At 54.1% G+C, this 13,173-nt stretch overlaps 3 protein-coding genes across 3 annotated transcripts in view; 1 reads left to right on the top strand and 2 right to left on the bottom strand.

Moving 5' to 3' along the window:
- Positions 1–2,196: 2,196 nt before the first annotated feature.
- On the top strand, positions 2,197–4,626 carry VOLCADRAFT_103232 (uncharacterized protein; the record flags this gene model as incomplete). Its single annotated transcript, XM_002946953.1, has 3 exons — positions 2,197–2,759; positions 3,009–3,261; positions 4,458–4,626. The coding sequence occupies 3 exons, from the start codon at positions 2,197–2,199 to the stop codon at positions 4,470–4,472; spliced, it is 831 nt and encodes a 276-aa protein (XP_002946999.1). The 3' UTR covers positions 4,473–4,626.
- A 285-nt stretch (positions 4,627–4,911) lies between these two features.
- VOLCADRAFT_79408 (uncharacterized protein) lies at positions 4,912–8,507 on the bottom strand (the record flags this gene model as incomplete). Its single annotated transcript, XM_002946764.1, has 8 exons — positions 4,912–5,067; positions 5,688–5,849; positions 6,070–6,174; positions 6,405–6,527; positions 6,936–6,965; positions 7,804–7,971; positions 8,246–8,332; positions 8,430–8,507. Coding segments are annotated over 8 exons (909 nt in total), but the record flags the coding sequence as incomplete, so codon positions are not given.
- Positions 8,508–10,477: 1,970 nt separating this feature from the next.
- The window catches only part of VOLCADRAFT_87163 (uncharacterized protein), a gene marked incomplete at both ends in the record, with an annotated part of 5,243 nt that continues 2,547 nt past the window's right edge, over positions 10,478–13,173 (bottom strand). Inside the window, 5 exons of the mRNA XM_002946763.1 lie at positions 10,478–10,702; positions 11,213–11,377; positions 11,785–12,031; positions 12,273–12,621; positions 12,930–13,099. Of these exons, the coding sequence (XP_002946809.1) occupies positions 10,478–10,702; positions 11,213–11,377; positions 11,785–12,031; positions 12,273–12,621; positions 12,930–13,099 (1,156 nt within the window). The remainder of the gene's footprint in view (positions 10,703–11,212; positions 11,378–11,784; positions 12,032–12,272; positions 12,622–12,929; positions 13,100–13,173) is intronic.

Below are 13,173 nucleotides of genomic sequence, written 5' to 3'. Positions count from 1 at the left end.
GAACCAATGGTGCACGTTCCCAGCCATGGACATTTTGACAGAACACCCTTGTACGTTCTGCCATTCTAACCACAGCATTATAATTTGTTGCTGTGGCCGTCCTTCGAACATAACAGTCCTTCCCCCCTTAGGACGCGCGATTTGCAATAGCAGCCAGTGTGCAATTAGATACGTAGACCTCTGTGATGCGAGTTCTTCCTCAGTCGAGATCCGCTTCAACGAGCGTTTGTCGCTTCAGTCTGCTTCGGAACGAACACAGCCGGGCGGAATTTGACGCTAGAGGAAATAAGCCATAGAGCAAGAGAAAAATATCTCGCGGAAATAGAAAATAACCCTGGTCATTCCCCTGATTTACGCCTAAAGAGAAAGCCGATATTACAGCACCTGTGTAAACGTAAGGAGTAGGTTTGTAGCTGGCAAGGGATGGGGATGGGACCCTGGCTGACAGCTTTCGGATCTGAACACAGCTGCAGGATGGGGATGGCCCTGGTCGAAGGGATTGGGAAGGGACCCTGGCTGGCAGGATGAGGATTGGGGGAACACAGCTGCAGGATGGGATTGGAAACCCTGGCCATAGGATTGGGGATGGGACCCAGGCTGGCAGGATGGGAAACCTGTCTCAAGGGATGGGATTAGCACCGGGCCCCTAAGATGGGAGATGGGAGTCGGCCACCCCAGCCAGGATGGGGGGATGGCTGACCACTACCACCCCCCGGGATTGGGGGATTAGACCGTTTTTGCAACCCTCTGACCTAGCCTACCTAACCTACCAACAAGGCTCCTGGGAAAGCAACCCAAGCAACCAAACCGAACTTACGTGATGTATTAAGCCTGGATGAGGCTTTACGGCTGATGGAAGCAGGGTGGTCTGGCGAAGACCTGTAGGTAGCTAAGATGCTTACGCGATGGCCAAAAAGGGGCAAATCGTAAGACGAAGTAAAATGCAACCTACCAAAGGGGCCAGAGTTACCTCCAGACAATAAACAACAGCGTTAAGGATTTACCGAACCTACTGAGTGTGCCCGGCGTGAAGGCTATGGACCTTGATAAGCCCACACAGGAGTTCGGCTGGTATATACGCTTAACAGAGATTCGAAACTTTGACCAAGTTCATAAACAGTTCTAGGATCCACTGCTCGTAATTTCACCCTGGGACGCGCGCACCAATGAAAAAAGTTTCCTTAGGGACGTGCTGATCCAGTCTAATCCCTGTTAATCCTGGGCAGATTGCTAAGGTCATTGGTTAGCGCAGGGATAATCCGCACATGAATTAGGCCCTCATTGTCCACTGGATAAAGAACCAAGACTCCTTAAATCATATATTTGTCCAAGTAAGCACACATGGATTTATTCCCAGGCTTGGAAATGGTTAATCACGGCTTATTCCATGGTTCCATGGATTTTTGATGGGCAGATCGTGGATGGATGGATGGATGGATGGATGGATGTACAAGCTTCAGCAGCGAGCTCCTACGGTTCAGATCGCGTAAAAGAAGAATCCGAGTATAAGAAGTGAGAAAGCACACAGCACTTCCACAATGCGCAGCGTACGGAGTTTCCGTATTAAATCCGCATGGACTTTCCACCCATCCCGCCTGACTTTCCACGTAACTTCTATCTACTTGAATCTTATTTGACACGCGATCCATAAGCTTTTCTGGTTCATCCAGCCCTTACAAGTTTATGCGAGGTTTCAACATCGTCAACGTAGATTGTTACGCTAGCAAAAGGGGGACTTCCACGGCATCTAAGGGTGCCTTCAAGTTGTATACATACATGATGCCCTTTATTAATTCCTGCTCAGATTCAGGGTGATTCCTTACCGTTGGCTTAGTAAACATGTGTCCCGGTTTCAGGTGGTGTTTATCTTTCATGACCATCCTTGTGTCCGCTTACATAACATTGGCAGAAAACAGAAGCGTCAAGGAAGCTAAATTTTTTCGGTGCTTTGACAGTCGCGGATGCCTTACTGCGGAACGGACAACATGGCGACACTTCACCAAAGACCTTGACAGCTGCCAAGCAGCAGCACAAATATGGTGGTCATCCAAGCCTGCTGGGATACCCGTTACGTTGGTGACTCAATTGTCGGTAACGCGGCTGAACCAGCTCAAAGCGCAGTGCTCGACGTGGAGGGGCCCGCTGGCCGCAGCAATTTACCTGCCGTTAGTAAATCCTGAGAAGAAGCTGTCCATAATGAACAAGCAGCAGTTGCTGGGCGCTATCGAAACCGTTGATGCTTTCTTCCGCGCTTCCGAGGCAAACCGCACGGCTGGCTGTGCATTTCGCCTTGTCCTTATGTATGAACTGTTCAACGATACTCGGGCAGCCAGCACCTTGTACCCGCTCAACACCTTGCGCAACTACGCGCGACTTATGGCAGATACGGACCTCATAACAAACGTTGATGTGGATTTGCTGCCTTCCATGTCCATCTCTTATGCGCTGGCTGACCCAGGAATCCTGGCAAACTACACGGAAGGCTGCCGCAGCGGTCGCGCCTTCGTTTGGCCAGCATTTGACACCCACTGCAATGGTACAGAATACGCGGACTTCATTGCGATGGACGGCCGGCCAGCACTTAATGAAGGCCTCCAGAAATGCGTTACAATGTTTTCGTACAAGAACCCCGTCTTCCACAACGCCACGAACTACCAGCGGTGGCTCACGAGCCGTGAGACGTACGACATCGAGTACAACTTGGAGTACGAGCCTTGGTACTTGAGCTGGCGCTGGGATACACCCTGGTTCGACTTCAGGTACATTTTGCCGACTCAGGGTATACAACTTACCCTGTGGATTAGGAAGGCGCGAAATAAAAGGATGGCACCAGGGATGGTAACGTTGGTTAAAGAGGAGGGGGCCATGCTTGATATCCCCCTCGCTTCATTGCACAACTCGCTTATATTGTTGGTCAAGTTCCTGCTGGTTCCAATAGTAATGATTTACTACTACTACTATTACTCCTTGGCAGCTACTCATATCGTGGTGCGCCCGCCCTCGCTCAGGTATCGCGGCTATGGGTACAACAAGTGCATTCAGGCGTTGGCCATGAACTCCACCGGCGCCAAGTGGCAGGTGTCGCCGCACGGCTTCGTGATCCATCGCCCGCACGAGCGCACGAACTTACGCAAGCTATACGTGCTGGAGAAGACTTCCCGCCTAGGTATGAAGGCCTTGCACGACACGCTGTTCGGACACGTGTCGAAGCTCTGGGAGGAAGCCAAAGCGGACGTGGCGAGTTCCTCAGCTAGGCTGGAGGTCCGTGTAGGAGAGAGCTTCGAGAAGTGCCTTCGGTCGCTGCCTTGGTGGCAGGGGCAGGGGCCCTCGGCGCCGCCTGTCAGCGGCGACGGTGTCCGCGCGAGAAGCCGTCGCACTAAGGCCAAATGTGGGCCAAAGTGCAGGGGGGCACCGACGGCGAAGCAAGCGCGTAAACGGACTACTAGGCAAGCGCGTGAACGGAATAGTGACTAGCGCAGCGGTGCACATAAAAGAGTCAACCATGAGCACGCTAAGCTACGTAATACAAGTTTTTTGAGAGTCCGTCGCGAGCGAGGTCATGTTAGTGTGGGTTAGGCGGGGTCAAACTATCGATAGTTTTATTATATAGGGGAGTCGTCTTGCTTTTAGGTTGTCGCAGGCAGCTGTCAGCGCTGTCCACGTATCATATCGTACGGAAGCTGAATCTAGCTTCCTCACGGCGATAGTTTCGGTTAGCTGTCAAGAGATGATTCTCGGTGTAGCGGCCGCATGTTAAAACGTGGAAACAATTCACTGGTGGCCTCACTGTACTTGCACTTGCCTGCGTTCTGTTGCAGCATGCACATGGGACCAGAGGTGGCATACGGGTTAAGTAGTGATCCATCCGCATTTCTTGTGTCTGTTAGCACGTCAGATGGCGTGACAACCTTCTCGTTCCAATTACAGTGTATGGGTGGGGTGTGGGGCCGGCACTGGTGAGCCGGTCGGATTCGTTGTTATCACATCATTCAGTCCATCAATGCATGATGTAATTATAGACATGCAGACGAACAGACGGCCAAGGTGGACATGAAAATGGACAGTTAATACGCGAACCAAAAGCACAGGCCGTAGGCACAAAGGACGTGAAGCCGCTACCGGTCAAGAACAGTTTGCGACTCAGCGAGAAACGCCAGCTTGTGGCGGACCGTAGGAACACGAAGGGTGTGACAAACACAGGCCAAGAAGAAGAAGATGAAGAAGAAGAAGCCGTCCGCACATAAAATCACAGAAAAGTCCGGAAGTAGCCGTATGAATTGCCGTAAACGACATTGCATTGTCATCGTCACTGCGACTACCATCACCACAAAGAGCCGCTTAGGCAGCTAAGGCCCTCCCAGCTCCCTCAAGTCGCCACGAATACAAACACATTTGATGCATGCTCCTCTTCACACACACACACACACACACACATACGCGCACGCCTTCCTTTTCAGGGCGTGCAAACGTAAGTACGTAATATTTTTTTCGCGGGTGTACATACAAACGCACATTTCGTCGTTCATGTTGCTAAATCTTTGCCTACTACACCATTTAACCACCACCCCGCGGCGGCATCTCTTTGCCATCATACTAAAAAAACACGATACTACCTAATTTCAAAACCACTACCACCACCTATTGCCATCATACCACCACCCACCCGCATGCCAAGCCCGCCGTCACATCACACCGCGGCCGTCACACTACCACCATTCAACACCTTTTCCTGCCTAAGCGCTGTTGCTTTGTTAGCAAACAACCCAGCTGCGAACATCAGATGCCCATCCCGCCGCCGCCGCCTCGGGAGTCAGGGTTCGGCAACTTGGCCACCATCTCCAGCGTAATTCGGTCTTCCGGCTTGTCACCCGGTTGCTGTGGCAGCAGTGACGGAATCGAGGGGAAGAGGTCCTTGTACGCGGCTCGAATGGTGGCTTCTGCTACGGAAGAGATAATGGCGACCTTCTGCATGGCGCTATCCGCTCGTGCCTTGGCGGCCTTGAGGCTGGCGAAAGCGGGCTGCCCAGCCGAGCCGCCAGCCCCCGCCTGGCCCTCTTCCTTCTTGATCTGCATGCGCAAGCAGGGAGATGACATGATCACATCGCGCTTCAGCGCAAGGGCCTTGGAATTCGTGGGGGTTGAGTGGTGACTGGTGTTGTAGCTGTAAAAATGGATGTTTGTGAAGGATATTATATCTCAAAAGCTTTTTCGATGTTCGTTGGGCAGCGTGCACGTGCGAGGTCGCATCATAAAGTTATAAAAATTGTTAAGTTACAAGGATGTTCTTATGTTAAGAAGTTAAGAAGGCGGCCTGGATATGTGGAACAGAGCAGAAGGCCGCCTGAATCACCAGACGTCCTCCTGTTTTTTTCCCTTCGTGCACGTACGGCCCAAAGATAACCCCCCTCTGCCTGGCAATGATATGGTACCCCAGTCCGGGGCTCGCGTGCCCCTCTCTCGCACGCTGCTGTCGTGCACGTGCGAATAAAACATGTCACTATGGCATTATCGTACACGCCGCTGGACTACTAGTACTTCCATCGGTAAAGTTTTCTCCTGTCCTCTCACCGCCCTCGCCAGCTCCTCCTGCCCATGGCGCAAATCATTTACTATGCACCTCGGACGGGGGACTTAGCAATTAATGAAGACAGGATGCGCAAACATACATATGTTGCAGACATACCCACCTCCCACAGCATCATGGCGATGAACACGATGGCGGATGCGATGGACGTGGGCGTGCGACCGTCCCATGGGACACGGCGGTCCTGTGGCTTGGCGTTCTGCGCAATCTCCTCCGCCAGCTTCTTGCACTTGAATTCCAACCGCAGGTGGTTACAGTAGTTGCGCTGTAAAAACCGAAACCAACCGCCGGAGGTGAATGCGGGATGTAGGGTCATTGTGAGTCATTGTTGAAAGTAACTAGCAAGGCCTCGTTTGGCCACACGAGTGTGTGATGGGGCGGGTAGGTTCCCATCCTTACGGCAAAGCGCCTGCAGGGCCGCATTCCCTCTCCTATAAAACCCTCCCCCAAACCAAGCCCTCCCAAAAGTACGACATAAATCTTACCACAAACTCTGCAGGGTGCTGTACAGTCTGGTTCATGGTGGACGCCAACGCGTCAGCTGAAGCGCCCTGCTTGTGCAGCTCGTCCTTTTTGAGCTGCTGCAGGTCCTGTGTGGCAGTTTGGCGGGTTGGGTAACGAGGGGTTGGGTGAGGTTCTCCCTGAACTCCTGATTCAGAGGACACCACCCCGACATCCCCACCAACGGCCCGGACCCCTTGACACACATACACACACACACACACACAGAGGCACACACATCACAGGCACACACATCACAGGCACACACACACAGGCACACACAAGTCCACCAACTCGAAACGCCCGCCCGCCCACCCACCTTGAAGCAGCGGCCAATCTCCTTCTTGCTCACGTCGTTTCCAAGCACCGCCACGATCTGCTTGAACGTGCGCGCCTGCTTCTCCTGGCGACATGCCCAGAACAGACAGGAGGCGGCGAGAGCCTGCGCGCACCAGAACACATGCCCGACACAAAAAACACTAAACGCTGCCGGCGCGACCACCAACAAAACAACGAGAGCAACGCAAGGCGTCCTCTTTCCAAGATGAAGTTCGCTTTGATTTCAACTGCAGCGCACGACGCAGCATAATATATACAGATAATGGAAGGATGGGAATGAATATCAAGATGCGGAGAACCAATCATGTTTGACCGATAATGTTGGATGGCCGGTCGGTCGATGCGATTGACAAATGGGAAGGAACTTCGAAACTGGACGTCAGTAAACTAGCCAGATTGTCCTTCAGTCAACATTACCGACTCACCCAGCCACATGCACAACCCCTCCACGTGTTTCACCACCATCATTTCCCTCCCCCGGCCCCCTTCCTCCAACCATACGCAATCATACCTTAACGGAACGGCCCTTGAGCGTCTTAGCCTGCAGAGGCGGTGGCGGCCGTGGAGTGGTGTGTGTGCGGGGGGGGGGGAAAGAGGAGGGGGTTTACGACGAAGCACAAACAAACGACGAGAAGAAAAAACATAGACGGTGTGTGTTTATGGTACTATGGATAGGTATGTATGGGCGTGCGGGGGTCAGTGCGAACAGATGGAGAGCAAACCGGGTACACCCCCATCAGCAGACCTCCACTCGCTCGGACCAGTCGCCACTCGGCCCTTTCCGAAGCCCACCTTCCTACCACCACCACCTAACGGCCCCCAACCTCTGGGAGGGGGGTCCTAGGGCGCGTTCGGTCCGCCGTACGCTATTGCTGAACCTCTAATGCCCCCGCGCGGATGTGCGGCGCCTCCCTTCTCATCCATCCTATAGCTAATAAGGCCCACCAAGGGAACTCAACGAGCATGAGGCGTAGGACATAGGCGAGAGTGCCTTACGGTGCTCATCCCGTCCCATCTAGGTTCGTTGGATGGTGCTCGGTCCCCCCTTCGCCTATCGGGTCAGTTTTACTTCTTGTACACTCTTTCCCTGGCAGCAGCTTCACTCGTTCACGTGGTTCGTCTTTCCCCCCCTTTCGCCCACTACCAGAGGGCCCTGCCAGAACCCAGAGACTCGAGAGACGGTGGACTCACTCTTGAATCCAACTAGCATATGGGGTCGGTCGCCAGCCAACGAAAACGAGAAGAAGAAGAACACTAAGTGCCCAGTTTGCGAAATAATATCTAGGTTCCACAGCACGACGGCAAACTGCTAACGGGCTGCCTAGGTACCAAGATGTTCCTCCTAGCCTTGCTGTCCGCTGTGGCTTTCAAAATCTCACCTCCACCACTTCTTTATAAATTTCCAATGCGCGATCTTTGACCGTCCCGTTGACTTTGAGCAGCTCGCACATCCGGCCGACCTCCTTCATCGCCGCCATGATGACCCGATCTGGGTTGTTGGTACGAGCATGAATTCGGTTGAGCGTGTAAGACAGGCCGCCGTCATTCTGCGCAGAGATAGAGGGAGGGTGAGAAGGAGGAGGGCGGTGATAATGCTGCAGCAGGAGTAGGAAAGGAGATGGAAAAGGTATGGGAGAGAGGGTTTAGTGCGCGGATATGACTGCTGTGGGGGGTTGTGGGGGTGTAAGGGTGTTATCAGCGCCCATGAGTTTTCTTTCCCCCCCAAGGGCCAGCAAGCATCTACACTCCTTATTTCGCGTGGTCTCCTCACGGATGCATGCGAAATATGCTATTTTTTCCCTTAGCCGCGCCTGCTCTCACCCGCTCGCGTCCAATCGTGGTCGTAAGTCCCTCCAGCAGATGGTTTGTAGGCCCACCGACACGATTAGGGTCAGTCGTGTCCTTGTCCTACGATGGACCACCATGCAGTTTTAGATACATAGCTCAGACTGTATCAAACATAGCCTGCTATGCGGTCAGGGTATTTTCCCTGACATGAATCCACCTTATCGCTGAACGTGCGCCATTCCGAGCGCTCGTCGATTAGCCGGGATTCCTTCACTGTTCCGCAGCTCTGTGACATAAAGGAATACTTGTAAAAGCAGAGCTTGGATGAATTGCGGCAGCAGCTGCACTTCGTACGCCTTGCTTCGCGACTAGAACCTACCCTGCATACAAGGTCGCCCTCTGACTTGAACTCCACAAAGTCCACGCCTTGACAGGTCACGCACGCCTCGGTGTCCATGGAGAAACAGAAGGCGCAGAGCAGCAGGCTAAAATTGGAGCAGACACCTAAGCGCAAAGCTTGTGCGTGTTTGCTTTTCTTGAGGTAAAACTTTGGAGGTGAGCAGCCTAAGATGAGCTAACAGAGAAGTTCGGGGTAGCCAAGGGCAGCAGCTTTCTTATACGCTCGAGCCAGTTTTCTACAGGACGTAAAAGGTATACCGTGTTGGTATGCAATATGCGTTGTACAGAAACTTTACAAGGATATAGGAAAGTTATTTTAGCTTACATTAGGACTGCTGAATGACATTCGTTGCATACAACGAAATCCGGTAGCTACCAGTAACAGTTATTCCAACAGAGGTGCCAACCAGGCATCGGGGTATTTCTGGTTTCGGGAACGGGTCTGTTTCTGTCTTCCAGTAAAATCCTGTTACAAGGCCGCGGAATGAAAATGCGTTTTTTGCAATAGTTTGACATCCTGAAAGTTATTGACCGCGGACTAAGGTCGTCGGGCGGCCCTTCGGGCCGCATACTTGTTGACTTAGATGCGACGGAGCGAAGCGATCGGAATCTCTAAGTCTGGTTCTGTGCGACTGTCATACAACCGTATTTGAGTGGCGAGTATAACATGCTTCAGTTCCTTCGTTACAGGCATTTTGCCTTTCACTCGTTAGAGCTTCAGCTCGTAGCTGACAGTTTCTGCAGTGCAAGGGCCTTGGCAGCTGGTCTCCCCGCTTCCCGTCTCTACAATTTCCCAGCACGGTCAGCAAGCACGTCAGAGTCGGCAGAGCCATGAGAATACGGTTAAGGGAGATAGGAGCACAGAACACCTTTTGTATACGGCGTATGATAATACTTATGCAAGCCGGCCGGCTTCGGGAACTCTATTTCTGATTTCGGGAGTTTCGGTACGACCCGAAGCTCCCGTGCCAACAGAGGACAAACTAGCATGGTGATACCTAACTTGCGAAGCAGCAACCAACTTTTCTAAGCTTTTGACCAACTTCATCTGCAAGCATACAAAACAACCGGGCCACCGGGCCATCGACGCGAGCGGGGAGAGAGAGGTGCTGGACTTCCGTTCGTGTGCCGCGCATGCTGTGCCTTCAAACTTGTTCGAAAAGCATATCTGCCGAACGCCTAAAAATGCTCTCCGGTATAAATCCCAACAATCACAAAAAGCGCTGTGAAATTGACAACGCAAAAATAACAATACCTGTAGTAGCAGGAAGTGTGCTGATTTGCATGATATGTGCATGCGTAGCTTGGTGGGGAGGTGAACGGCAAGCGCACGCCTCTCAATCCTCCACCCGCAGACCACCACTTTACCGGTCGGCTCCCAAATTCGTACGGCGGCCACCTACGTCACACCTACTTATAGGCACGTACGTACATATGTCCGTATACAAGGCAGAGTTAAGGATACGAGCGTCCCTCTCCCCCGCGACGACGGAAGCGGCATGTCCCGGCGTGTACGATGCACCCAGAAAGCATGCGCCGTACAACCGTTCATCCGTACAACCGTACGAATATAGCCCATAGGGCAAAACGATGTTTCCAGTTTATTTCCAAGAAACCTTGGACCGCTTGCTTTCATCGAAACACTTAGAAACCATCATCACCACGCTGACCTACATCATTTTGCAATAGTTGAGCGTCATCATCCAGCCGTGCTGTGGCAGTAGCTGTAACATTGGCTACAGCCAAGCCATCGCCGCGCAGTACGACTACAGCAGCATCGTAAAACAACACCCGCCTCCGTCCATCCGCCCAAAACAAGTTCCTGCAGGGTTTGGCACCCAAGTCCCTGCTGTACTACAACGTGTACTACAAGGTGTACTGCTCGAGATCCAAGCCGTACAGCACGTGCGCCGCCATTTTCCGCCTCCGTGTGTCCTTGGTCCCCACTGGATACTGCGCCAGGGGCCGCCAGTCGGCGGCGGAGGCGGCCTCCCGCGCCGCCGTCACCGCCGTCACCCGCGCCACCGTGTCCGTACTGCTGTGCCGACCACCCGCAAGTGCGGCCCGGATGTTACCCTCCACTCGCCGCATCTGCATGCGAGTACGCGTGGGCGCGTGCTGTGTGATTTTATGAACGAAGCCACGTACTTGCGTATATGTATGTATGTATGTATGTATGTATGTATGTATGTATGTATGTATGTATGTATGTATGTATGTATGTATGTATGTATGTATGTATGCGTGCGTGCCAGGAGAGAAGAGCCTCCCCTTTGTCGCAAACCAGCAACATGTGTTGGAAAGAAAGGTGTTCACGTTTTCCTCCACGTCTAACGAAACATCAGCTTTTCATCATGCGTCAGGACGAGCAGCATTGGCTCCTCCGTTGGTGGAGAAGCTTTATCTCGGCTGGGCTGAGCTCTGTCGAGTGTCGGGGTGCTTTCTTTACTTGTGCGTTTCTGAGGGCGGGATCTTGAGGACTACAACGCGCTCCGCCGCAGTCACGGAAAGCTATATCACCGACGGGACAGTACGACACGGTACGGCACAGATCCGAGGGGTCTACATGGGCCCGTCATCATAACATGGTCACCGTCGTACCTCGTACAATGGCGCCATGAGCCGTGCTGGTTTGATGGAGGGGCTCTCCCCCACCGCTCCCCCGCTGCGATGTCCGGCTATGGGTCGCAAGTACCGAGGCACGTCGCCGCTGCTGGCGGGCTCCGCGCCAGTGGGCTTTCCCGCCATCAACCTGTCCACGTCATTCTGGTAGGGGAGAGGGGAGGGGAGGGAGGGGGGAGGGAGGGGGGAGAGGGAGAAGGGAGGGGGGAGAGGGAGAGAGAAAAATGATGAAAAAACCCGATTAATTAAGGCAGCAGGAAAGAGAGATGGGACCGCGAAAAAGGCGTGAGAAGAGTGGTGGAAGCGGAAGTTTTACATTTTAAAAGTTCAAATGCAATGCGATGGGTGGGTGGAGCCGGTTTCTTAATCAACATATCATTAATTTTATAAACCACCCACGGAAAGATGCTATTTACCGGAATTGATTCCCTTCCTCTCCCCTCCCCTCCCCCCCGCACCACCACCCCACCCCACCCCTCTCCTCCCCCCCACCCCTCCGCTCCCCTCCCCCTCCCCTCCCCACCCCCCTCCCCTCCCCACCCCTTCGGCACCTGTATGTATCCACTCAGCCGGTCGCTCATCTGCTTCAGCTGACCGCTGCCAGCCGCCAGGGCCGCACGTTGCCGCGCCTCAATCAGACCGCGAACTTCCAACAGCCCCCGACGCATCGCCGCCGCCTCCGCCGCTGCCGCCCGACGGCTGGCCTCGTACGACGACACGGCGTCCGTCGTGCTGGCGGAGGCGGCCGCCGCAAGACGGCTGTAACTCAGCTCCTCGTCACTAGCCTCGTCCAGGGCCCTGCGGCGCGTTTGTACGGAAGTGTCGTACTAAAAAATGTCGTACGATGGCTGTAGTGTATAGTTGTGCGGTGTGTTTGTGGTGATGGAGTCTTAGAAAGGGCAGCGGGGCTGAAATGATTGAGCCACCGCAAGGGCCAATCGTGATTGCCGTGACAGTTCACCCGGCCCTGGACGAGATTCGTACACAACGCCCTTCTCTGTGCATCCACTGCCTCCGCCGCTACCGCTTCCCTCTTTACCTGTGAAATCGCGCCAGCGTGCCACCCACTGTGTGTTTCATAAGGCCCTTAATAATGGGCGGCGCGGCGGCGCCGCTGCCGCCTCCGCCGCCATAGGCCTCCGCCGCAGCAGAGCTACCGCCTCCGCCGCCTCCGCCGCCGCCGGCACCCGCCAGAAGCATCTGCACCATGACGGGGCTGTTCTTTGTGAACACGAACGCTTGCGGGCCGCCGTGCCCGCGGCCGTCCCCGTCGCCACCGCCGCCACCGCCGCCGTTGACGCTGCCGTCGTTGCCGTACCCGGCGAGCCCGGCGGGTGCCGTAACAGAACCCATAAAGGTGCGACTGCTGGTGCTGTTTTTTATGGAGCCTGGATGTACGAAAAGACAGGAGTCCAGGTTCGAACCAAAATTGATGCAATCCTTTAAAGGCGTTTGTTGATACACTGTATAATTACTGCTTCAGTCGCGGCAGGGGGCCTTAGCTTCAAATCTCGTAAATTTTTGCAGAAAGGGTTTATGCTCCTGCCAAAAGCCATATTTGCTGTTGTCCAGAAGATCAAGTATCTTTTTGTTTTTAAGTGTTTCAAGTGCAAGCAAATCAGCCTGTTTACCGGATGGCCTGGAAACGTTTGAAAAATCTGAGATTTGAGAAAATTCAAACAACATCATGTCTTACCTTCCGGGCTGATCCGAGTGGAACTCGGGCGCCGGTGCGGAGTTGACTTGCCGCTGTGGCCACTGAACATCTCCGACGCAGCGGAAGCCAGCGCCGGCGGGGAACGCGTGAGCGCCATCACACGTGGCGGCCCGCCGCCGCCGCCGCCGCCAGAGGCCACCGCGGCGGCGCTAGCGCCGGCGGCGCCGTTGCCGGCCGCCGCACCGGGCGACGACGACGCGGCGGCGGCGGCGGCAGCCGGCGG

The sequence above is a fragment of the Volvox carteri genome (assembly GCF_000143455.1).
Source record: "Volvox carteri f. nagariensis unplaced genomic scaffold VOLCAscaffold_4, whole genome shotgun sequence".
Taxonomy (NCBI): domain Eukaryota; kingdom Viridiplantae; phylum Chlorophyta; class Chlorophyceae; order Chlamydomonadales; family Volvocaceae; genus Volvox; species Volvox carteri.
This window is presented reverse-complemented; position numbering and strand designations above follow the sequence as displayed.